A 26,346-nucleotide genomic window follows, 5' to 3' on the forward strand; every position below is an offset into this window, starting at 1 on the left:
CACTGTCTGTCACACCTGATATTTCCAGGACTTGAGTTTCTCTGAGAATATTCTGGAAAGCCTCAGTTACATTCCCATTTTCACTCCTAGACTATGGATTTCACTACTCTGCTTCATTACTAACCATTTTGTCTTCAATTTTCTATCTTCTAGGAAATCTTGAAATCTCTTATTGGCTGATGGCCTTTCTCCTGTTAACCTTTGTCATTGTAGGTTTATACCTTTTTATTCCTATACTATAATTTTAGCAGGGAGTCAATAGGAAGGAAAGATAAGTATGAGTTTTCAATCAACTATTTTTAACCAAAAATCGAAATATGAAGTTATATTTAGAAAAATAAAGGACCATGACCGTTCTCACACTCAGCATTCTGGATTTTTCAAAATCATACCTGCTACTATAATAATAGCTAGTGTTTATTGAACATATATTACAAGAAAGCAGGACAGAAATCATTCCAATATTTCTAGACCACCTTACACCTGCATTGGGATTTGGAAAGAGCTCACTGTGAACCTTTTCCTGCTAACCTGGGTGTAAACTGTCACATTTTCCCTGTGGTGCAGTCTGAAAAAGTTAATAAATTCCTACGGGTTCACCTAAGTGACAGTTCCTCCCCTTCTTTGGTCCCTTACCTCTGAGCAAGAAAGGAGGAGAGGTGAGCACAGTCTTACCTCACTGGGATGAAATGCAACAGCCTCAAAGTCTCCAATTCCTCCTCTTTCCCAGAGAACACCCCCACTCTTTCTTATTTACTTATTACTCTAGTAATAAATAAAGTTATTGAACATTTTCCATGTTTCAGGCTCTGTGCTCTGTGCTTCAGGAACATTCTCTCATTTCACAGCACCTTACGAGATGGGTATAATTACTCCCATTTTACAGAACCAGAAACTGAGATCAGACAGATCTCAGTTTCGTCAGAGATCCAGATTAAAACATGCCCAAGCCCTCTGATCTGTTCTGTCAGCAGTACCAACAGGTGAACCCAAATTTGTCAGTTTTTAAGTCCTGAACCATCATGCTATAAATTCACTGCCGGGGTAAAAATACCAGACATGGGCTCCAAACCTCAAGCCAGTTTGAAAACTCTGGGTTACAACAAACAACCATCTGTACATGGACTTTTCTCCCCCTGCTCACTGGAGGTCATAGCTGAATCCAGAACCCTGAACCCTCCTTATCCTCTTAGTTAGTTGCTTCAGGGTCAGAGCATGCTCCTGCCACCACCTTCCTCCTCCTCCTCACTTTGAATAATTTTAGACTTATAGTAAAGTTGCAAAAATGGTACACAGAGAACTTGTCTACCCTTGTACATAACCACAATACACTTATGGAAACCAGGAAATTAGTATTGAAATAATACTATTAACTAACCTACTGCCCTGTTCACATTTCACAGGCCTTCCCCACCGATGTCCGCTCTCCATTCGAGGACTAAATCCAGGATCGCACATGGCATTTAGTTGTCACTTGAGTCTCCTCTGATCTGACACAGTCTCTCAGTTTTTCTGTCTCTCATTCTCACTTCTGAAGAATATTAACTACTTATTTCATAAACTATCTTCCAATTTGGGTTTGACATTTTCTCATGATTAAATTGAGGTTGTATATTTTGGGCAAGAATACTACAGAAGTGATGCTGTGTCTTCTCAGGTGTGTGAGGTCAATATGCATTATTACAGATGATGTTCATTTTGATCACTTGATTAAGGTGATAACTGCCAGTTTTCTCCACTCTGAAGTTACCATGTATCTTTCCCTATGTAATTGACAAATACTTTGTAGGGAGATATTCTGAGACTACAAATATCCTGTTTCTCAACATACTTTTACTCATTTTATAATCCATCAATGATTCTTGCCTATGATTATCAGATGGAAACCTCAGGGACATCTTGTCTTTGCATCTCACTCACTTCCAAATTAAAGTTATGTCTATGTGTGCCCGAGCGAAAGGGTGTAGGTCATAGGCCTGTGCCCTAGCCGCAAGGGAGGTTGATAATTTGAGCTCCGATTTCTAGACTGAAATAATAACATAAGAATTTCTACAAATATGTAAAGAGGACTTTCCAAGGGTGGTAGGCAGCCATGAATATGAATGATGTCCACTACGATAACTAAGATATTTTAAAGTGAGAAAACAAAACACAGAAAAATATATGTATAGAATACTACCATATAAAAGTTAAATAGTCTATGCACAAAGACTATCTCTGGAAGGTTCAAGAGGAAATAGTAACAGTTTTCTCCGGGGAAGGGAACTTCATTATCAGAAGAGGACGAAGACTTAATTATCAGTGTATATTCTTTTGTACCCTTTGATTGAGATGGATGCTAAGGAAGGAAGAAGAAAGAAAGAAGGAGGGGAAGGGAGGGAGGGAGGCACCATCTTTCTTGCTCCTCTCACTCTCAACAGCAGGGAGCAAGGCCTCCTTTGCTCTTCCTCACACTTCTTCATCCAGTGCCTGTCGATACATCAAGACACACCTCTTTACCCTGTCAGGGAGAACATTTTAGAACTTGCCTGGGCATAGAAAGTGCTCATTATTTGTACAGCTGGAAAGGAGGGTGTAGCTATAATAGGCACATTCTGCTTCTTTGCACTCAATAGAACGTGTTGTCCACAAACATGAACACAACTGCTGAGTCCCAAGGACTCAGTGCAAACAAAAATACATTTTCGGTGACTCTTGTCATTTCTTAGTTGCCAGACTTGCAGAATGTTTATAAGCTGAATGCACAACACAGAAGTTTACATTGGGTAACGGCCTATTTGTTTTGTCAAATAAAAGCATCAACCCAGAAAAAACACCTCTTTTCTCCTTCTAGCAGCTTTCTCATTCTCTCTAAGTTAATTATAAAGAATTTTTTAAACTTTGAGGGCTCATGTGGTGGAAGTAGAAAGGTGTTAGAGGAAGAAAGTCACTTGTGCTTCACAGGTTGAAGTAGCCAGGATGGTCAAAGGCCCTCTACTGCTGTATTTCCCTTTTCTGTTCAGCGATTAAGAACATGGACACATCTCTCATCCACTCCAATGTACTTATTACCAAGCTCATACTGCTCGCCATATGACAGGCCAATAAATCGAGAAACAAGCTATTGGTGCAAGGAATAGCGAATTTACTTAGAAATCCAGCAGACTAAGAAGATGGTATACTAGTGTCCCAAAGAACCATCTTCCTGGAGTTAGAATTCAGGCTTTTTTTACAGTAAAAGAGGAGCAGTGTGGCTGGTTGTTTCAAACTTCTTGGTGCTGGAATCCTTTGTGCTTGCAGCTATCCATGTAAGTCAGGTCACCATGTTCCTGTAAACCTCCAACAAGGTTCCTGTAAACCTCTGTTCCACAACATTTTATCTCTACATGAATGAGAAGTGTTATATCTTTAAAGGGAGGCAGAGCCTTGAGAATGGGCTATCATGTACATTTCAGGTTTGTTCTTTTCTGTTACACACTCATATCCCACATGATAATGCAAACATGACTAACTTACCTATTGAGGGTAATGATTCTCAGGCCAGCTTTGCCATATATAAGTATCTGATAATAGTTATTGTTTCACTATTTGCACCATGAACATGGAAATTTTTAAGATCAGGAAATACATCTCTTGAAGTACAATAACTATCTGCTAACTAAAAAATACCTTAAAACATTTTTCTAGAGACTACAGTTTATTGTAGGCAACTAAATCTTCCAATTCCATCTCAAAACCCATCTCCTCTCTGAAGCCTTTTCTCATACTCCCCACCACACCACACAACTGGGAGAGGTACACACCTGGGAGAGGTACACATCCCTCCTCTGTATTCCTTCGTATCATATTATGATACGAAGATAAAGTCTGTGCCTAATCTGAGCATTCTCAGCACTTGTTTTGGTGTCTAGCTCACAGTTATACAGTGGCTGAATGAATAAATAAGCTTATTCATTGCTTGATGAGTATGTATGGATTAAATAACAGACTCAAAATGTTGATTCTGCTTGTTTTTTAAGAGGGATTACGGTGAGTATTGCTTGTTTATATATGTATGAAATTTTGAAGTCCAGAATATACTTTTTAATACACTTCTAAACTAGAACCTTAGGGGATGAGTTGGACCTGCATCACAATAATAACTAGGTAGTAAAAAAAAAGCCTAGGACATTCAATATGGATGAAACTAAAAAATATAATGCTGAACAAAAGAAACCAGACACAAAATAGCATACATCATCCAACTCCATTTATGTATGGTACAAACATCAGCAAAACCCACCTGAGGATTAGAAGTCAGGATAATGGTTACTCTTGGTGAGGGGTGGTAGTAACTAAAAGGTGGGATTAGGGGGCTTCTGGGGACTGGCAATGTCCTGTTTCTTGATCGGAATTTCATTACAACACAGGTGTGTTCAGTATGTGAAATTCACCAGCTGTATATTTATGATTTGTGTTCTTGCATATAAATATATAATATTTCCATTAAAAGGCTTAAAAAAGAATTTAGGCCAAGCAGAAAGCTTAAAACCAGTTAAATTCTTTAGCGCAATCCAGATATTTTCAACTAAAATGGAAAACCAATTTGGCGTAAAGAAAGCCGTTACTGCTTCCTGATCATATCCAAGATCCTGAAGACAGTCTATGGTCTAATCAACCATGCACAGTCTCCAGAAAGCAAGTCTTAGACACTTTCTGCCCCAAATAAGTGCATATTTGCTCAGTCGGTATTAGGCATGTGGGGAAGTCAGATCAGAAGACAGCTGACCACCTTCCTATCGTTGACAAACTACCAAATTAGGAAATTCAGTTTCAAATTTTTTAATCATTTTAATTATAAAATTCCATATTTGCTGACGGTTGTTCAACTGACCTTTTAAAATTAAATGTAAAGTACTTTCAAAACATAATAATGGCTGAATATGGTAATGTCCAAGCAAAACAAAGATTCCATTTCTAAATTTTACAACATCTTAAATTAATATTTAAGTTATCAAAAGCTTTATGTACTTGACAAAAATCGCTAAAGACTATTATACTGCATAAAACTCCTCCATGGACTGAATGCAGTTCTGGTGGTGGGAATTCCATCCCTTTACCCATTTTACAGATGAGAAAACTATAATTTCCTGTCTATTTTATAACCACTGACTGTATCCTCAAAGCTCAACCCCAGGCCTGGTGCATAGTAAACACTCAACAAAAGTGTGTAATTTGGGCGAAGGAGACTTGGAGAGGTTGTGTAACTTCCCCAAGGTCACCCACCCTTCCTGCTCTCTTCGGATGAATCCCACAGGAGGGTGAGCGGAGCGCTGGGTGGTGAATGTTAGGTGAGCCACCCAGACTTCCGCGAGGGGCGGGGCCTAGGGTTCCCCCAGGGTCTTCCATCGTGCATGTTTGGGGTGCCTCACCCTTCTCAGGGGTTTACACCACCCTCTTACTCAGAGATGAACCGCTTTTGTTTCTTCCACCTGGCGACCACAGGTCCTCCAGGCTCTCTAGAGGGGAGGCGGTTGTTCCCGCCTGAAGCCGGGGCTCCTGGCGCGTGGACGCACCCCGGAGTGTGAGTGACTGGTACACCCTGAGGGCGGGGAAGTAGCAGGACCTTAATCACCGGGCTAGTACTGGGCGGGCCTCTGGGAACCGGGAAACTGGAGGCGGTCTAAGGGAGGGTGGGCAGGATGAGAGGTCGCAAGAGGGGCACGGGGCTGAGCCTCCGCCGGGTTCTCCCCGCCCTCTCGCCGCGCGGTAGCCGGGCGACCACCCTTTGCCCGTGAAGTCTGCGGAGCGCCTCCTCCTAGGGCAGCGGGACCTGGCAGGCGGGGGCTGGGCGTGCAGCCGCCTGCCCGCTGTGCTGGCCGGCCTTGCCCCGGGGCCCGCGCGGGGCGGAGACTGGGCGGCGGGGGCGGGTGCCTGTCTAGGTGGCAGGTCCGCGCGCAGCCCTCGCCAGCCGAACCTCGCGGAGCAGCTGCCGCCACCGCGCGCCCCTGGCTCGGCCGCAGTGGCCTCTGGCCGGGTCTCCAGGGGGCAGCGACTCCGCACGCCGCAGGCTCCGGAAAGGAGGTGGGTGGCGAGGGGCCGGGACCAGGCTGGGAGGGGAGGCTGCGATGGGCGCCAAAGGTTCCCGAGACCCCCGCCCCTGCCTTTCTACAGCCCCTTGCACTTAAATGGCTGCTGAATTAAAAACCGCGTCCTCGGCTTGTGACCATCTTCTCCGTCCTTGCGTATCTGGCTGCGCAAAGTAAACTGTCCGTCCAGCCGCGGGGGGGGGGGGGGGTAGGGGGCAGGTTTATGCCCACCCACCACACTCCCCTGGGCCCCAAGACCCTGCAGAGTTGGCAAAAGACAGGCCAGAGGCCTTTATGGGGGGTAGGGGGCAGGTTTTTACCCACCCACCACACTCCCCTGGGCCCCAGGACCCTGCAGAGCTGGCAAAAGACAGGCCAGAGGCCTTCGGACCCACTCACTCTCTGATCTTCCAGGGGAAGCGTTGGGTCTATTTCCCCCCATCTTTCTCTCTGTCTGCCTGCCTGCGTCTGTCTGTCTTTCTTGATTGAGTTTTCTGTAAAGGACCCGAGGAAGTGGGCAACTGGGCTTCCCCAGAGGAAGGCAGGTCTGGTGGTGCGCTTTGCTTCTTGTTCTTGTCTTTAACTTAGATGTGCTTTCCTCAACAAGTAACAGCTTGCTGAACGTGAGAAGTTCGCTCAAAAAGGCGCAGAAAAGATAGGAGAGGAATGTGGGGAAACCAGATTGCCTAATTTTAGCCAGAATTTCGTTGTAAGGGAATCACCATTTATTGCCTAAATGAGAAGTGTTTTGATTGCCCAGGTTAGGAAAAGAAAAAACCCTCTGTCTGATTGCTCACGAAACAAGCAGTAAGGGTCACCTTAAAAGTAAGGTTATTTTCTTTATGTACAAAACATTTTAAATAACAGAGCCTCAAATCATAGCATTTTAGAAATTGTAAGGATCTTAAAGTCAAATACTTCAATGGCGTGTTATGAGTTTGTCTATGAAAGAGTTATCTTTATTGTGTCCTCACTGGGAAAGATTTATGTTAGTAGGAATGCTTAGTGAAGGTACTGAGAGTTTAGCTCAGAGTTTTAAGAGTTGTACAATATATCCTTGTAGCTTATTTTATTTTTTTTTAATTTTTTTTATTGGAGTAAAATTGCTTTACAATGTTGTGTTAGTTTTGGCTGCTTATTTATTTTATACATAATAGTTTGTACCTCAATTTCCTACCCCTATCTTGCCCCTCCCCCCTTTCCTCTCCCCACTGGTAACCACTAGTTTGTTCTCTATATCTGTGAGTCTGTTTCCTTTTTGTTATATTCACTAGTTTGTTTTATTTTTTTAGATTCCACATATAAGTGATATTGTACAGTATTTGTATTTCTCTGTCTGACTTATTTCACTCAGCATAATACCCTCCAAGTCCATCCATGCTGTTGCAAACGGCAAAATTTCATTATTTTTTTATGGCTAATATTCCATTCCACATCTTGTCCACTCATCTGTTGATGGACACTTAAGTTGCTTCCATATCTATTGTAAATAATGATGCTACGAACATTGGAGTGCATGTATCTTTTCTAATTGGTGTTTTCAGTTGTTTTGTTTTGTTTTGTTTTGTTTTGTTTTATTTCTGATATATACACAGGAGTGTTATTGCTGCGTCATGTGGTAGTTCTATTTTTAGTTTTTCGAGAAACCGCCATACTGTTTTCCAGAGTGGCTACACCAATTTACATTCCCACCAACTGTGTAGGAGGGTTCCCTTTTCTCCACATCCTTGCCAACATTTGTTATATGTAGTCTTTTTGATAATAGCCATTCTGACAGGTATGAGGCAATATCTCACTGTGGTTTTAATTTGCATTTTCCTGATGATTAACATGTAGAGCATCTTTTCCTGGGCCTGTTGGCCATCTATATGTCTGCTTTGGAGAAATGTCTATTTAGGTCTTCTGCCCATTTTTTTAATGGGCTGTGTTGTTTTTGCTTTTGTTTTTTACTTGAGCTGTATAAGCTGTTTGTATATTTTGGAAATTAACCCCTTGTCTTTCGCATCTTTTACAAATATTTTCTCCCATTCCATAGGTTGTCTTTTCATTTTGTTTATGGTTTCCTTTGCTATACAAAAGCTTTTAAGTCTAATTAGGTCCCATTTGTTTATTTTTGCTTTTATTTCATTTGCTTTAGGAGACAGATCAAAAAAAATATTGCTACAATTCAAGTCAAGGAGTGTTCTGCCTATGGTTTCTTCTAGTTTTATGGTTTCTGATTATATTTAGGTCTTTAATCCATTTTGAGTTTATTTTTGTATATGTTGTTAGAGAGTGTTCTAATTTCATTCTTTTACATGTAGCTGTCCAGTTTTCCCAGCACCACTTATTGAAGAGACTGTTTTTTCTCCATTGTATATTCTTGCCTCCCTTGTTGTGGATTAATTGACAAGTGTGTGGGTTTATTTTTGGGCTCTCTGTTCTATTCCATTGATCTATGTGTCTGTTTTTGTGCCAGTCCCATACTGTTTCAATTACTGTAACTTTGTAGTATAGTCTGAAGTCAGAGAGCATGATTCCTCCAGCTCTCTTCTTTTTCAAGATCATTTTGGCTATTCGGGGTCTTTCATGTTTCCATACAAATTTTAAAATTATTTGTTCTAGTTCTGTGAAAAATGCTGTTGCTATTTTGATAGAGATTGCATTGACTCTGTAGATTGCCTTGGGTAGTATGGTCATTTTAACAATACTAATTCTTCTAATCCATGAATATGGTATATCTTTCCATCTGTTTGTGTTGTCTTCAATTTCTTTCTTCAGTGTCTTATAGTTTTCCACGTATAGATCTTTTACCTCCTTAAGTTGGTTTATTACTAGGTATTTTATTCTTTTTGATGTAGTGGTAAATATGATTGTTTCCTTAATTTCTCTGATAATTCATTGTTCGTGTATAGAAGTGCAGCAGATTACTGTATATATATTTTGTGGTCTGCAACATTACTGAATTCATTGATGAGCTCTAGTAGTTTTCTGGTGGCATCTTTAGGATTTTTTTATGTATAGTATCATGTCATCTGCAAACAGTGACAGTTTTATTGCTTCCTTTCCAATTTAGCTTCCTTTTATTTCTTTATCTTGTCTGATTGATGTAGCTAGGTCTTCCAATACTATGTTGTATAAAAGTGGCTAGAGTGGGCATCCTTGTCTTGTTCCTGATCTTAGAGGGAAATACTTTCAGCTTTTCAACATTGGGTATGATTTTAGCTGTGGGTTCATCATATATGGCCTTTATTATGTTAAGGTACGTTCCCTCTATGCCCACTTTCTGCAGACCTTCTCAGAGGTCACCATAGACCTGGCTTAATAAGTGATCTAGTTAGTTTGAAGGGAGGAAATGAGTCCTGGAGCTAATTTTTCAAGTAGCTATTGCAATTTGAGGGTGTGAGAGGAAGACCAGCATTAGCTGGAGCTTGTTATGAATGCAGGGTTTCCACATCCACCCCAGACCTGCTGACTAGAACCTGCATGTTAATAAGATCCTGCTGAATAGGATCTGCATATTAATAAGGTTCTCAGGGTTCATGTGCACTTTCCATTAGAGAAGCCCTTTCCTGGGCCGTTTGCATGCACAGATGTTTCTCAAAAACAGGCCTTATGAAAACATAGATTTCTCATAAGCTGTCTTTACCTGGAAAAATGAAAAACACTTGTTATCACTTAAATGACTGATTTTTATTTTAAATCTTAAGATAGCCAAGAGAGGTAGTATCATTTGCTTTCTATTTAAGAGAGAGCTGACATTTTTAAGTTCTGCCAATTTGGATCCCAGTGTTCCTATTACCCCAGAACACTCAGTTCTGATACTGCTTAGCTTCTTTCATCATAGTTCCTCCAACGAGGAGAACACTATGGGTTTGAAGTTCTCACCCCTAACTGTACTTTGAAGAGTGGGTTTGAATGTCTGTCACTCCTGTTTTAAATCTGTTGCTAAAGGTGTGTCCAAAAACTTAATTGATGCACTTGTTTATCAACCTCTATATGATATAAAACAGTTATTCAAGTAAATCAAATATGTGGCAATAACTAATGACCTGCATCTCTATGTGCTTAAGATAAAACTATGCTATATGACTAAAAAAGAAACGGTTTTGCTCTATTTTTATTTTTTGAATTTTCATACCAGAAGATGTCATCAGTATTTGTGGGAGGAATGTAATAATACATATGTATATACATTAGAGATAAATTTTTTTTAATATTTATTTATTTGGTTGGGCTGGGTCTTAGTTGTAGCAGACAGGCTCCTTAGTTGTGGCTCAAGGGCTCCTTAGTTACAGCTTGCTGGCTCCTTAGTTGTAGCATACAAACTCATTGTGGCTTGCATGTGAGATCTAGTTCCCTGACCAGGGATCGAACCCTGGCCCCCTGCACTGGGAGCACTGAGTCTTAACCACTGCACCACCAGGGAAGTACCAAGGTAAAGATTTTAATTTCCTTTTTTAAAATCAGTTCTACTGAGGTATAATTTGCATACAACAAAATACATCAAAGTGTACATTTAAATTCAATGCATTTTATTGTATACAAATTATACTTCAATAAAGTTGATTTTTTTTAAGTGTCAAGGATTGCCATGATTTGTTACCTATTGCTAAAGTAGTTCAGAGAAGGTCAAGAAGAGTCAGTAGAGAGGGATGGATGCACTGGGCAGGCACAGAAAATAGCCAGGTGGACCTGGGAGGGTGGAAAAGTGAAGTACATAAATTTAGAAGGCCTGAGATAATTTTATAAGACTTTTTCTCTTTAAAGTTAAGATGCTGAATTTAATATCAGGAACCCTGTGGCATTTTTGAAGGGGGGCTAAAATGGGGGAAAAAATGTTTTGCTCTGCAAGGTCTGCTTGGCGAGTCCCACCCTCCTTCTGATCTATCTGCCTTTTTACGCAAAGACACCTGCATTTGCCACAATGCTCTCATCCAGTGACTTTGCGTCTGCTTCTTGGGAGCTCGTGATCCAAGTTGACCATCCAAATGAAGAGGAGCAGAAGGATATCACACTGAGAGTGTCTGGAGACCTGCACATTGGGGGAGTGATGCTCAAGTTAGTGGAACAGATCAGTAAGTTGCTGCTTCTTTATGGTTTCTCTACATTTGAAACCCTCTCTGTTGCATCACCACTAAATGGCTGAACTGGATTGTCTGACCATCTAAATTTTTTTGATCATCCATCTTGTAATGGTCCCTGCCTGCAAGAGGAAGAGAAATGCCTGAAGGAGCCCAAACCACCCCCTGACCCCCAATGTGAAAATTTGAGTCTTTGGTGGCAAACGAAAGCTCCCCAGTAGGTGTAAAAACCTATTTGCACAAGAACAGGACCCCTTCCCTTGTGACTTTAGACCACACCTGGGGCCTTAGATTATTGTGTGATTCTCTGTTAATGCTTGATTGCTCCGAGATGCAGGCGGCCTGGTGCCAATATGTCTTTTAACATTGTCCACCATTTGCTACTTACCCTGTTTAAAACAAGGAAAGAAGTCTTCAGGGTCAGAGTCTTCACATCACGAGTCAACATGAGGTACCTAGAATTTAATAATGTTCTATTTTCTTTTTATTTATTTTTTGTCTTCTACTTAAGACCACAGATGTTAGCTTATCATTTACACTAATGATATAAAGTATTTTTAAGTAAGCTTTCATTGGAGTATCATATACGTACAGAAAAGTGCACTTATTATAAGTGTACAGTTCAGTGAATTTTCACAAAGTCATATAACCACCACCCAGATCAAGAAAGAGAACATTACCTGTTCCCCCACCCAAGTCCCGCACCTAACCCCTCCCAGCCACTGCCCCACCAAGGGTAACCACTGTCCTGAATTCTTACTCCATAGGAGTAAACTGTACAGTAAACTGCATATAAGTGGAATTATACTTATATAAGTATAATTCTTAGGCATCTGCTTTCTTTCCTGCCACATTATGTCTGTGAGATTTAACCATGGTATTGCATATAGTTTGGGTTCATTGATTCTCATTGCAGTATAATATTCCATTGTATGACTATGCCACAATTTATCCATTTACCTGTTGATAGATATTTGGGTTGTTTCCATTTGGGGGCTTTTACAGATAGTACCTGTCTTTTGGTCTATATAGTACACGCATTTCTAATGGGTATATAGCTCAGAGAAAAATTACCGAATAGGACTTTCCAAAATAGTTATAGCATTTATACTTCTAACAGCACTGAGAGAAACATTTTCTAATTTAAATACAGAGAAAGAAAGAGGGAGAAACTATTTTTTAAGTAAAGAAAAATACCGGTGGCTCTTAATTTAGCAAAATAAAAGATTGAATATTGACTCTAACATTGGCAAAGGGGAAAGATTCAACCTAGATACCAAGGGGCATTGAAGAAGGGGAAGAATTCAATGTTGATGCTACCATTAAGAGAGAAAATATTCAGCTCTGATTTCAGTGTAAACACTTTGGAAATTGGGAATATGGTGGAGCTAATAAGAGATGGACATTCCTGAGAAGAGTGAAATGTCAGCTTCCCAGTACTTCTGCGTGGAATTTGATTGGGAGCTGTTGATATTCCCTTGTGGAAAGATTCATTTCTATTAGAGAAATAATCTTGATTAAACAGAGGTGATGCTCCTGGCCTTCCCAGAAAGGACCATGGCACCAAGGGACTTGGGAGAAGATAACTTTAGTATTTCATCAGGAACAAAAATTGTATGTCTCTCTTCCTTCCATAGTATTTAAATATAAAGAAGGTAAGGTTCAGTCTGTCTCCTACCTGCCGTGCCGTAGGGACTTTGACAAGAAGCCAAGAATGATGAAACCTTGGGTTGTAAGAGGAGGTGGGAGCTGAAGACCAGCGTTGGCTTCAGTTTTGCACACAAGAGACTTGACTCTGGGGTGCGAGTGCTCACTCTCACTTTACTGCACTGTGTTCTCCATTCTTGCAGACATAGCCCAGGACTGGTCAGACTTTGCCCTTTGGTGGGAACAAAAGCACTGCTGGCTTCTGAAAACGCACTGGACCCTGGACAAATGTGGGGTCCAGGCAGATGCAAAGCTTCTCTTCACCCCTCAGCATAAAATGCTTCGCCTCCGCCTGCCCAACGTGAAGACAGTGCGACTGCGAGTCAGCTTCTCAGCCGTGGTCTTCAGAGCGGTCAGCGACATCTGCAGAGCCCTGAGTGAGTTTCCGCAGGCGCCTGCGCCCTCTGGACTCTCAGCAGAGGAGGACAGGAAAATACGTGCACTTCTGTCCACAAGCAGTTGGCTTTACAGAACATGTGCCTTATTAGGAGCATACTTTTTGAGCCCAGTTCTGGAGACTTTAGCCATTTAAGTGAAGTTAAACCAAACGGAAAATTATTGGAATAAATCAGATTCACTTCCACAAAGCTTAAAACTATTTCAAAGAGATTTGTAAACAGAAGAGACAACCCCATTAAGATTTCCCCCCGCAAAACTCATTTCTCTAAGCCATACTGAAATCATCATTATATTTAAGACAAAAAAAGCATTCCATTAAATTATTATCACCATAGAGCCAATGTGTCTTTATTGTTTTTGAGATAATGGTGATGCAATGTCTTAATTGCTTCCCTAACATTTGGCTCCAGTAAATAACTCTGTCCGCAAACATCATTTGTGGAGTTTATTTTAAGCAGGAAAGTACACTTAATTATGGATCAGAAACTTTAACAGCCATTAGAGACAACACTGTCCAAACATTTCTTCTTCCTGGGACTTCCATAATAGGAGCAAACCCTGGGTCAGGAAGGTGTTCTTATTTTATATTTTTTGAAATAGTGTGTAGGTATATTCTTGAGTTCCAAGGCAAAGATTTAGTATTTGAACACAGTATATACGGTATGTGAGTGAGTGATCTATCTCCCCATTAAACTGTAAACTGCTCATTCATTCCTTCAACAAATATATACGTATTGGTTTGGCAGGCACTAGGATGAGTGCTAGGGATGGGTTAAGCAAAAAAAACAGACCAAAATCTCTGCCCTCCTTGAGCTTACGGTGTAGCATACAGAGACAGAAAATAAATCATGTAAAAAAATAAGATGTTAAAAGGAGATAGGTAGTGGAGAAAAAAAGGAAAAAGTATACAGTGTACACAGGATTGAGAGTGCCAGTGTTGGGTAGGGCAGGTTGGTATAGTATTAAATAAGGTGAAGACAGAACCATTTCTTGAACATGTCTGTGTTCCTAACACCTAGGAGAATGCCTGGCACACATCAACTGCTTAGTAACTGCTTGTTTGGTTTTTTGTTTGTTTGTTTTTTAACACCTTTATTGGAGTATAATTGCTTTAAAATGGTATGTTAGTTTCTGCTTTATAACAAAGTGAATCAGTTATACATATACATATGTTCCCATATCTCTTCCCTCTTGCGTCTCCCTCCCTCCCACCCTCCCGATCCCACCCCTCTAGGTGGTCACAAACCACCTAGCTGATCTCCCCATGCTATGTGGCTGCTTCCCACTAGCTATCTATTTTACGTTTGGTAGTGTATATATGTCCATGCCTCTTTATCGCTTTGTCACCGTTTACCCTTCCCCCTCGCCATATCCTCAAGTCCATGCTCTAGTAGGTCTGTGTCTTTATTCCCGTCTTACCACTAGGTACTTCATGACCTTTCTTTTTCTTTTTTTTTTCCTTATATTCCATGTAAATGTGCTAGCATACAGTATTTGTTTTTCTCTTTCTGACTTATTTCATGCTGTATGACACTCTAGCTCCATCCACCTCACTACAAATAACTCAATTTCGTTTTTCTTCATGGCTGAGTAATATTCCATTGTATATATGTGCCACATCTTCTTTATCCATTCATCTGTTGATGGACACTTAGGTTGCTTCCATGTTCTGGCTATTGTAAATAGAGCTGCAATGAACATTTTGCTACATGACTCTTTTTGAATTATGGTTTTCTCAGGGTGTATGCCCAGTAGTGGGATTGCTGGGTCATATGGAAGTTCTATTTTAGTTTTTTAAGGAACCTCCATACTGTTCTCCATAGTGGCTGTACCAATTTATATGCCCACCAACAGTGCAAGAGTGTTCCCTTTTCTCCACACCCTCTCCAACACTGATTGTTTCTAGATCTTTTGATGATGGCCATTCTAACCAGTGTGAGAAGATATCTCATTGTAGTTTTGATTTGCATTTCTCTAATGATTAATGATGTTGAGCATTCATTCATGTGTTTGTGTGCAGTCTCTATATCTTCTTTGGAGAAATGTCTATTTAGGTCTTCTGCCCATTTTTGGATTGGGTTGTTTGTTTTTTTGTTATTGATCTGCATGAGCTGCTTGTAAACTTTGGAGATTAATCCTTTGTCAGTTGCTTCATTTGCAAATATTTTCTCCCATTCTGAGGGTTGTCTTTTGGTCTTGTTTATGGTTTCCTTTGCTGTGCAAAAGCTTTGAAGTTTCATTAGGTCCCATTTGTTTATTTTTGTTTTTATTTCCATTGCTCTAGGAGGTGGATCAAAAAGGATCTTGCTGTGACTTATGTCATAGAGCATTCTGCCCATGTTTTCCTCTAAGAGTTTGATAGTTTCATTTAGGTCTTTAATCCATTTTGAGCTTATTTTTGTGTATGGTGTTAAGGAGTCTTCTAATTTCATACTTTTACATGTATCTGTCCAGTTTTCCCAGCACCACTTATTGAAGAGGCTGTCTTTTCTCCACTGTATATTCTTGCCTCCTTTATCAGAGATAAGGTGACCATATGTGCATGGGTTTACTCTGGGCTTTCTATCCTGTTCCATTGATCTATACTTCTGTTTTTGTGCCAGTACCATACTGTCTTCATTACTGTAGCTTTGTAGTATAGTCTGAAGTCAGGAAACCTGATTCCTCCAGCTCCATTTTTCGTTCTCAAGATTGCTTTGGCTATTTGGGGTCTTTTGTGTTTCCATACAAATTGTGAAATTTTTTGTTCTAGTTCTGTGAAAAATGTCAGTGGTAGTTTGATAGGGATTGCACTGACTCTGTAGATTGCTTTGGGAATTGAGTCATTTTCACAATGTTGATTTTTTCCAATCCAAGAACATGGTATATCTCTCCATCTATTTGTATCATCTTTAATTTCTTTCATCAGTGTCTTACAATTTTCTGCATACAGGTCTCTTGTCTACTTAGATAGGCTTATTCCTAGATATTTTATTCTTTTTGTTGCAATGGTAAATGGGAGTGTTTTCTTGATTTCACTTTCAGATTTTTCATCATTAGTGTATAAGAATGCCAGAGATTTCTGTGTATTAATTTTGTATCCTGCTACTTTACCAATTCATTGATTAGCTCTAGTAGTTTTCTGGTAGCAGCTTTAGGATTCTCTAAGTAGAGTGTCATGTCATTTGCAAACAGTGACAGCTTTACTTCTTCTTTTCCGATTTGGATTCCTTTTATTTCTTTTTCTTTGATTGCTGTGGCTAAAACTTCCAAAACTATGTTGAATAAGAGTGGTGAGAGTGGGCAGCCTTGTCTTGTTTCTGATCTTAGTGGAAATGCTTTCAGTTTTTCACCATTGAGGACAATGTTGGCTGTGGGTTTGTTATATATGGCCTTTATTATGTTGAGGAAAGTTCCCACTATGCCTACTTTCTACAGGGTTTTTATCATAAATGGGTGTTGAATTTTGTTGAAAGTTTTCTCTGCATCTTTTGAGATGATCATATGGTTTTTCTCTTTCAATTTGTTAATATGGTTTATCACATTGATTGATTTGCATATATTGAAGAATCCTTGCATTCCTGGAATAAACCCCACTTGATTATGGTCTATGATCCTTTTAATGTGCTGTTGGATTCTGTTTGCTAGTATTTTGTTGAGGAATTTTGCATCTATGTTCATCAGTGATATTGGCCTGTAGTTTTCTTTCTTTGTGACATCTTTGTCTGGTTTCGGTATCAGGGTAATGGTGGCCTCGTAGAATGACTTTGGCAGTATTCCTCCCTCTGCTATATTTTGGAAGAGTTTGAGAAGGGTAGGTGTTAGCTCTCTTCTAAATGTTTCATAGAATTCGCCTGTGAAGCCATCTGGTCCTGGGCTTTTGTTTGTTGGAAGATTTTTAATCACAGTTTCAATTTCAGTGCTTGTGATTGGTCTGTTTATATTTTCTATTTCTTCCTGATTCAGTCTTGGAAGGTTGTGCTTTTCTAAGAATTTGTCCACTTCTTCCAGGTTGTCCATTTTATTGGCATATAGTTGATTGTAGTAATGTTTCATGATCTTTTGTATTTCTGCAGTGACAGTTGTTAGTTCTCCTTTTTCATTTCTAATTCTATTGATTTGAGTCTTCTCCCTTTTTTTCTTGATGAGTCTGGCTAAGGTTTATCAATTTTCGTTATCTTCTCAGAGAACCAGCTTTTAGTTTTATTGATCTTTGCTATCATTTCCTTCATTTCTTTTTCATTTATTTCTGATCTGATCTTTATGATTTCTTTCCTTCTGCTAACTTTGGGGTTTTGTTTGTTCTTCTTTCTCTAATTTCTTTAGGTGCAAGGTTGGGTTGTTTATTTGAGATGTTTCCTGTTTCTTAAGGTAGGATTGTATTGCTATAAACTTCCCCCTTAGAACTGCTTTTGCTGCATCCATAGGTTTTGGGTCATCGTGTCTCCATTGTCATTTATTTCTAGGTATTTTTTGATTTCCTCTTGGATTTCTTCTGTGATCACTTCGTTATTAAGTAGTGTATTGTTTAACCTCCATGTGTTTGTATTTTTTACAGATCTTTTCCTGTAATTGATATCTAGTCTCATAGCATTGTGGTCGGAAAAGATATTTCATACAATTTCAATTTTCTCAAATTTACCAAGACTTGATTTGTGACCCAAGATATGATCTATCCTGGAGAATATTCCATGAGCACTTGAGAAAAATGTCTATTCTGCTGTTTTGGGATGGAATGTCCTATAAATATCAATGAAGTCCATCTGGTTTAATGTATCATTTAAAGCTTGTGTTTCCTTATTTATTTTCATTTTGGATGATATGTCCGTTGGTGAAATTGGGGTGTTAAAGTCCCCTACTATGATCGTGTTACTGTCGATTTCCCCTTTTATGGCTGTTAGCATTTTCCTTATGTATTTAGGTGCTCCTATGTTGGGTGCATAAATATTTACAATTGTTATATCTTCTTCGTGGATCGATCCCTTGATCATTATGTAGTGTCCTTCTTTGTCTCTTGCAATAGTCTTTATTTTAAAGTCTATTTTGTCTGATATGAGAATTGCTACTCCGGCTTTCTTTTGATTTCCATTTGCATGGAATATCTTTTTCCATCCCCTCACTTTCAGTCTGTATGTGTCCCTAGGTCTGAAGTGGGTCTCTTGTAGACAGCATATATATGGGTCTTGTTCTTGTACCCATTCAGCCAGTCTGTGTCTTTTGGTGGGAACATTTAATCCATTTACATTTAAGGTAATTATTGATATGTTGGTTCCTGTTCCCATTTTCTTAATTGTTTTGGGTTTGTTATTGTAGGTTTTTTCCTTCTCTTGTGTTTCTTGCCTAGAGAAGTTCCTTTAGCATTTATTGTAAAGCTGGTTTGGTGGTGCTGAACTCTCTCAGCTTTTGCTTGTCTGTAAAAATTTTAATTGCTCCATCAAATCTGAATGAGATCCTTGCTGGATAGAGTAATCTTGGTTGTAGTTTTTTCTCCATCATCACTTTAAATATGCCCTGTCACTCCCTCCTGGCTTGCAGAGTTTCTGCAAAAGATCAGCTGTCAACCTTATGGGGATTCCCTTGTGTGTTATTTGTTGTTTTTCCCTTGCTGCTCTTAATATATTTTCTTTGTAGTTAATTTTTGATAGTTTGATTAATATGTGTCTTGGTGTGTTTCTCCTTGGATTTATCCCGTATGGGACTCTCTGTGCTTCCTGGACTTGATTAACTATTTCCTTTCCCTTATTAGGGAAGTTTTCAACTATAATCTCTTCAAATATTTTCTCAGTCCCTTTCTTTTTCTCTTCTTCTGGGAACCCTATAATTCGAATGTTGGTGCGTTTAATGTTGTCTCAGAGGTCTCTGAGACTGTCCTCAGTTCTTTCATTCTTTTTTCTTTATTCTGCTCAGAAGTAGGTATTTCCACTATTTTATCTTCCAGGTCACTTATCCGTTCTTCTGCCTCAGTTATTCTGCTATTGATCCCTTCTAGAGTATTTTTCATTTCATTTATTGTGTTGTTCATCGTTGCTTGTTTCCTCTTTAGTTCTTCTAGATCCTTGTTAAATGTTTCTTGCATTTTCTCTATTCTATTTCCAAGATTTTGGATCATCTTTACTATGATTATTCTGAATTCTTTTTCTGGTAGACTGCCTATTTCCTCTTCATTTGTTCGGTCTGATGGGTTTTTACCTGTTTCTTCATCTGGTGTGTGATTTTCTGTCTTCTCATTTTGCTTATCTTACTGTGCTTGGGGTCTCCTTTTTGCAGGCTGCAGGATCGTAGTTCCCGTTGTTTTTGGTGTCTGTCCCCAGTGGCTAAGGTTGGTTCAGTGTGTTGTGTTGGCTTCCTGGTGGAGGGGACTAGTGCCTGTGTTCTGGTGGATGAGGCTGGATCTTGTCTTTCTAGTGGGCAGGTCCACATCTGGGGGTGTGTTTTGAGGTGTCTGTGGCCTTATTATGATTTTAGGCAGCCTCTCTGCTAATGCATGCAGTTGTGTTCCTGTCTTGCTAGTTGTTTGGCATAGGGTGTCCAACACTGTTGCTTGCTGGTCGTTGAGTGAAGCTGGGTTTTGTTGTTGAGATGGAGATATCTGGGAGATTTTCACTGTTTGATATTTCGTGGAGCTGGGAGGTCTCTTGTGGACCAGTGTCCTGAAGTTGGCTCTCCCACCTCAGAGGCATAGCGCTGATGCCTGGCTGGGGCACCAAGAGCCTTTCATCCACACGGCTCAGGATAAAAGGGAGAAAAACTGTGCTTCCCTGGTGGCGCAGTGGTTGAGAGTCCACCTGCCGATGCAGGGGACACAGCTTCATGCCCCAGTCCGGGAATATCCCACATGCCACAGAGCAGCGGGGTTCGTGACCCATGGCCGCTGAGCCTGCACGTCCGGAGCCTGTGCTCCACAACGGGAGAGGCCACAACAGTGAGAGGCCCGTGTTCCACAAAAAAAAAATAAATAAAGAAAGGAGAAAAAGAAGAAAGAAAGAACGAGGATAAAATAAAAGTAAGATAAAATAAAATAAAGTTATTAAAATAAAAATAATTATTAAGAAAAAAAATTTTTTAAGTGAAAAAAAATTGACAGACAGAACCCTAGGACAAATGGTGAAAGTAAAGTTTTACAGACAAAATCTCACACAGAAGCATACACATACACACTCACAAAAAGAGGAAAAGGGGAAAAAATAATATATCTTGCTCCCAAAGTCCACCTTAATTGGGATGATTCATTTTCTATTCAGGTATTCCACAGATGCAGGGTACATCATGTTGATTTTGGAGATTTAATCCTCTGCTCCTGAGGCTGCTGGCAGAGATTTCCCTTTGTCTTTGTTCGCACAGCTTCCGGGGTTCAGCTTTGGATTTGGCCCCACCTCTGCGTGTAGGTCACCTGAGGGTGTCTGTTCTTCGCTCAGAGAGGACAGGGTAAAGGAGCAGCTGATTCGGGGGCTCTGGCTCACTCAGGCCGGGAGTAGGGAGGGGTACGGACGCGGGTCGAGCCTGCGGCAGCAGAGGTCAGCATGATGTTGCACGAGCCTGAGGCGCGCTGTGCATTCTCCCGGGGAAGTTGTCCCTGGATCACGGGACCCTGGCAGTGGCAGGCTGCACAGGCTCCTGGGAGGGGAGGTGTGGATAGTGACCTGTGCTTGCTCACAAGGCTTCTTGGTGGCAGCAGCAGGAGCCTTATCGTCCCATGCCCGTCTCTGGGGTCCGCGCTCTTAGCCACGGTTTACGCCCGTTTCTGTAGCTCCTTTAAGCGGCACTGTTAATCCCCTCTCTTCGCGCACCAGGAAACAAAGAGGCAAGAAAAAGTCTCTTGCCTCTTTGGCAGGTCCAGACTTTTTCCCGGACTCCCTCCCTGCTAGCAGTGGTGCACTATCCCCTTCAGGCTGTGTTCATGCCGCCAAGCCCAGTCCTCTCCCTGGGATCCGACCGAAGCCCGAGACTCAGCTCCCAGCCCCCGCCTGTCCCCGCGGGTGAGCAGACAAGCCTCTCAGGCTGGGAAGTGCTGGTAGGCACCTGCCCTCTATGCGGGAATCTCTCCGTTTTGTCCTCTGCACCCCTATTGCTCCGTTCTCCTCCGCGGCCCCAAAGCTTCCCCCCTCCGCCACATGCAGTCTCCGCCCGTGAAGGAGCTTCCTAGTTTGTGGAAACCTTTCCTTCTTCACAGCTCCCTCCTACTGGTGCAGGTCCCGTCCCTATTCTTTTGTCTCTGTTTTTTCTTTTGCCCTACCCAGGTAAGTGGGGAGTTCCTTGCCTTTTGGGAGGTCTGAAGTCTTCTGCCAGTGTTCAGTGGGTGTTCTATAGGAGCAGTTCCACGTGTAGATGTATTTCTGATGTATCTGTGGGGAGGAAGGTGATCTCTGCGTCTTATTCTTCCGCCATCTTCCTCAACTCCAGTAACTGGTTGTTGACTGAGCAAATGAATGGAAGCTTCCATTACAAAACATAAGTTCCAGAATTGTCCCTGATGCATGGTGAGCAAATGACAAGCACAGGGCACCTTGCTTTCAGTAATATTCTAAAGAAAATTTGAAAACAGAGTAAATGAGTAAATAAAATTCTACATTTCACACACCACAGTGGACTGGAAGCACACATTGTAGCTGAGGCCGAAAACTTGGAAGTTTTGAAATAAACAGAAATATTCATACATTCTTTTCTTTTCCAGATTACACCTTCATGGTAGTTCTAAAGGACTCAACTTGGCATTTCTAATAAACCCTTTTTTTTTTTTCTTTTTGACCATGTCACATGGCTTGTGGGATCTCAGTTCCCCAACCAGAGATTGAACGCAGTCCACAGCAGTGAAAGGGCCGAGTCCTAACCACTGGACCACCAGGGAATTCCCTAATAATCACTTTTTATATGTGACCAATTGAAACTAAATCAAATTTAGCAATAGGATGATTTTTTCCCTCGAAGAAAAGACAAGACACAAATCTTGAGCTTGGAGATATCGGTGTTTTGTTTTGTTTTGTTTGTTTGTAAAGCTTCCACTGGAAATTTTGATTCATTTCCGGGTTTTGTGCATAAATTATGCATTTGGAATGGTCACAGGTGTGTGTTGCAACCTGACAGTCAGGCTTGGTTAAAGGGAGGGAATCGAGCCCAGTTGCCAGCCTCAGCCTCAGCACCAAGCAGTGTTTGAACTAAGAGGTAGGAGGACCTATGGAATCAGTGCATTTACCTCCAGGAAAGCTGCCCAGAAACTCTAACATCCACATTCCTTGGCTTTTACCTAGGATCCTAGCAGTGCAGTGTGTTTATAAAGTTATCAGTGCTGATTGGAAATGGCAGTTATAAGTATATTTGATTAATGGAGGAAAATGGGGACTATCTTCTTAGTTTGAGTACTCCAGAAGCAGACCTGAGATAAGAATTCAAGTACAAATATTATTTATTTGGAAGGTGATGCCAGGAAATACTGGCTGGGAGTGGGAAACTGAGACTGGGAAGAGAAGGCCACTAATGAGCAAGTATCACTGATCAAGTCACACTTTGGGCAACTGGGGACCTCTGGGAGGCAGTGTGGACATGTCTTGGGGCTGTGCCACCCAAGGGGCAAGGGAACTGGGGTGTTAATACACCATTCTCATCAGTCATTGAGTCATCAAGGGCTGATCTTGGGGAGCATTAATTCACTGAACTCATGTGGCCAGTTGCATCTGTATCTGAGCAGTGTGGACTCTGGCATCCAGAGCAAGCCCTTGGATAGAGAGACACATCCTAGCTGCCATTGGAAGGGGGTCAGAGCTCACTGAAATGGTGATGGCCAAGGGGTGGGCGGGGCACCTACCATGTCTGCCTCGGGGATGAAAGTAGCTGTTGGGCAGAGAAAGGCTCTGAAGACCGCTGTTCCATAAAGAAAAAAGATGGGGTCTTTTGTTGTTGCTTAAAAACCTAAAAACAGAAAAGGAAGGAAGGGAGGGAGGAAGGAAAGAAGCAAGGAGGGAGGGGAAAACGTAGTCAATAGATGACACAAGCATAGCGAAATGCTGAGAGCAGTTTAAGCAGAGTGATGATCACAGGAAGGAGCCACTATACTATTCCCTTCACATTGGATATGTTTGAAATATTTTCACAGTAGATTAAAAAACAAATTAGAAATTTTCCTAGACTGAATCTCTCTCCACTATCTGACCCCCACACACACCCATTTTGGGAGTCACTTATCCCCTTCAATTTCTTCAAAAGGAATGCGATTTAGTTCCATTTATCTCTCAGGAATTTCCTGAGAAATGGTTTCAGGTGCCCAACATGACTCTTGAGTCTTAGAAGGAATTTTCTTTTTACTTTTTGCATGTCTTCTTTCTTTTTTATATATTTTTTAGATATTAGAAGAGCAGAAGAAGTTTCCTTGTTAAAGCCTTCTGGTGAATATTTTAAAAAGAAAAAAAGAAAAGAAAAAAATAATAAGGAGCCCATAATTGAAGATATTTTAAGCCTGGAGTGTTCTCCAACAAATTCGGGTCCGCCAGGTAAGATTTATGATAGGTGTTTTGTTGTTTTAATTCATTATTAAATCCAAGCATTTCTTAAATTCTTAAGTCCCAAGAACTCTCCTCCCCTCTGGTCACCTTTCTTCTCTCCCCCAAACAAAGAAGGACTAAAATTGAAGATTCCAGTGATGAGGATAGAATATCCAACTAATTTTAGAACTAACAGAAATTTTTTGACAAGGTATGTTGTATGGCTCATTATTTTAATTGTATGTATTAGGTCACGGATGAATGTAAAACTTTAGTAGAATTGGCCATGAATTTGGGGAGTAAAGGAAATTTGTTAGATCACTCAGATATACTTCTCTTCCTGATCCTACCTTCATATCACTCTTTCCTGAACTCAATTTAAATTTTGAGTTGGGCGTGTAACAGGAGGGGCAGTAAAAATTCTGTAAAGGCATCATCCTTTTATTTTTACAGTCGTACATCAGAGCTATTGCAGACCACAGCAATAAAGAAAGTCACACGAATTTTTTTTGTTTCCCAGCTCATATAAAAGTTTACACTCTAGGGCTTCCCTGGTGGTGCAGTGGTTGAGAGTCTGCCTGCTGATGCAGGGGACATGGGTTCATGCCCCGGTCCAGGAAGATCCCACATGCTGCGGAGCAGCTGGGCCCGTGAGCCATGGCCGCTGAGCCTGCACGTCCAGAGCCTCTGCTCTGCAGCAGGACAGGCCACAACAGTGAGAGGCCCGCGTATGCAAAAAAAAAAAGCTAAAAGTTTACACTCTACTGTTACTATTAAGTGTGCAATAGCATTATGTCTTTAAAAAAAATGTACATACCTTAATTAAAAAATACTTTATTTATAAAAATGCTAACATAATCTGAGCCTTCAGCAAGTCGTAACAGTAACATCAAAGATCACTGATCACTGACCCCCATGACAAATATAATAATAATGGAAAAGCTTAAAATATTAGAATTACCAAAATATGACACAGAGACACGAAGTGAGCAAATGCCATTGGAAAAATGGTGCCAATAGACTTGCTCAACACACAGTTGCCACAAACCTTTAATTTCTAAAAAAACAAAAAACCAGTATCTGCGAAGCACAATAAAATAAGATATGCCTATATATAAGAATTAATCTCGGTCGGAGGAAGATGGCGGAAGAGTAAGACGCGGAGATCACCTTCCTCCCCACAGATACACCAGAAATACATCTACACGTGGAACAACTCTTACAGAACACCTACTGAACGCTGGCAGAAGACCTCACCTCCCAAAAGGCAAGAAACTCTCCACGTACCTGGGTAGGGCAAAAGAAAAAAGAAAAAACAGAGAGAAAAGAATTGGGACGGGACCTGCACCAGTGGGAGGGACCTGTGAAGGAGGAAAGGTTTCCACACACGAGGAAGCCCCTTCGCTGGCAGAGACTGCAGGTGGCGGAGGGGGGAAGCTTCGGAGCCGCGGAGCAGAGCACAGCAACTGGGGGGTGGAGGGCAAAGTGGAGAGATTCCCACGCAGAGGATCGGTGCCAACTGGCACTCACCAGCCCGAGAGTTTTGTCTGCTCACCCGCCGGGGCGGGCAAGGCTGGGAGCTGAGGCCCAGGCTTCGGTTGGAGCGCAGGGAGAGGACTGGGGTTTGCAGAATGAACACAGCCTGCAGGGGGTTAGTAGTGCACCACTGCTAGCCAGGAGGGAGTCCGGGAAAAGTCTGGACCTGCCAAAGAGTCAAGAGACTTTTTCTTCCCTCTTTGTTTCCTGGTGCGCGAGGAGAGGGGATTAAGAGCACTGCTTAAAGGAGTTCCAGAGACGGGTGCGAGCCGCGGCTAACAGACAGGCATGAGTTGCTAAGACTGCTGCTGCCGCCACCAAGAAGCCTCTGCGAGCACAGGTCACTATCCACACCTCCCTTCCGGAGAGCCTGTGCAGCCCGCCACTGCCAGGGTCCCAGGATCCAGGGACAACTTCCCTGGGAGAACGCACGGCATGCCTCAGGCTGGTGCAACATCCCACCCTCCTCTGCCGCTGCAGGCTCGCCCTGCATCGTACCCCTCCCTCCTCCCGGCCTGAGTGAGTCAAGAGGCCCCGAGTCAGCTGCTCCTTTAACCCCGTCTTGTCTGAGTGAAGAACAGACAACCTTCGGTGACCTACACACAGAGGCAGGGCCAAATCCAAAGCTGAGCCCCGGGAGCTGTGCAAACAAAGAAGAGAAAGGGAAATCTCTCCTAGCAGCCTCAGGAGTAGCGTATTAAATCTCCACAATCAACTTGATGTACCCTGCATCTGTGGAATACAAGAATAGGCAACGAATCATCCCAAATTGAGGAGGTGGACTTTGAGAGCCAGATTTATTATTTTTTCCCCTTTTCCTCTTTTTACGAGTGTGTATGTGTATTCTTCTGTGTAAGATTTTGTCTCTATAGCTTTGCTTTTACCATTTGTCCTAGGGTTCTATAGTTCCTTCGTTTTGTTGTTGTTGTTGTTTTGGTACTTTTAAAAAAAAATTTTTTCTTAATAATTATTTTTCATTTTAATAACTTTTTTTTTTTTTTTTTGCGGTATGCCCACCTCTCACTGTTGTGGCCTCTCCCGTTGCGGAGCACAGGCTCCGGATGCGCAGGCTCAGCAGCCATGGCTCAGGGACCCAGCCGCTCCGTGGCATGTGGGATCTTCCCAGACTGGGGCATGAACCCA

General features: G+C 41.5%; 1 protein-coding gene across 1 annotated transcript in view; it reads left to right on the forward strand.

Annotated features, from left to right (window-relative positions):
- Nucleotides 1-5,869: 5,869 nt before the first annotated feature.
- Nucleotides 5,870-26,346, forward strand: part of FERMT1 (FERM domain containing kindlin 1) — a 66,276-nt gene continuing 45,799 nt past the window's right edge. The window contains exons 1-4 of the mRNA XM_082671640.1: nt 5,870-6,042; nt 10,936-11,104; nt 12,961-13,194; nt 23,530-23,676. Coding sequence (XP_082527766.1) covers nt 10,954-11,104; nt 12,961-13,194; nt 23,530-23,676 — 532 coding nt within the window. The 5' untranslated portion in view covers nt 5,870-6,042; nt 10,936-10,953. The remainder of the gene's footprint in view (nt 6,043-10,935; nt 11,105-12,960; nt 13,195-23,529; nt 23,677-26,346) is intronic.

This window comes from Grampus griseus, assembly GCF_964374135.1.
Source record: "Grampus griseus genome assembly, chromosome: 14".
Lineage (NCBI taxonomy): Eukaryota > Metazoa > Chordata > Mammalia > Artiodactyla > Delphinidae > Grampus > Grampus griseus.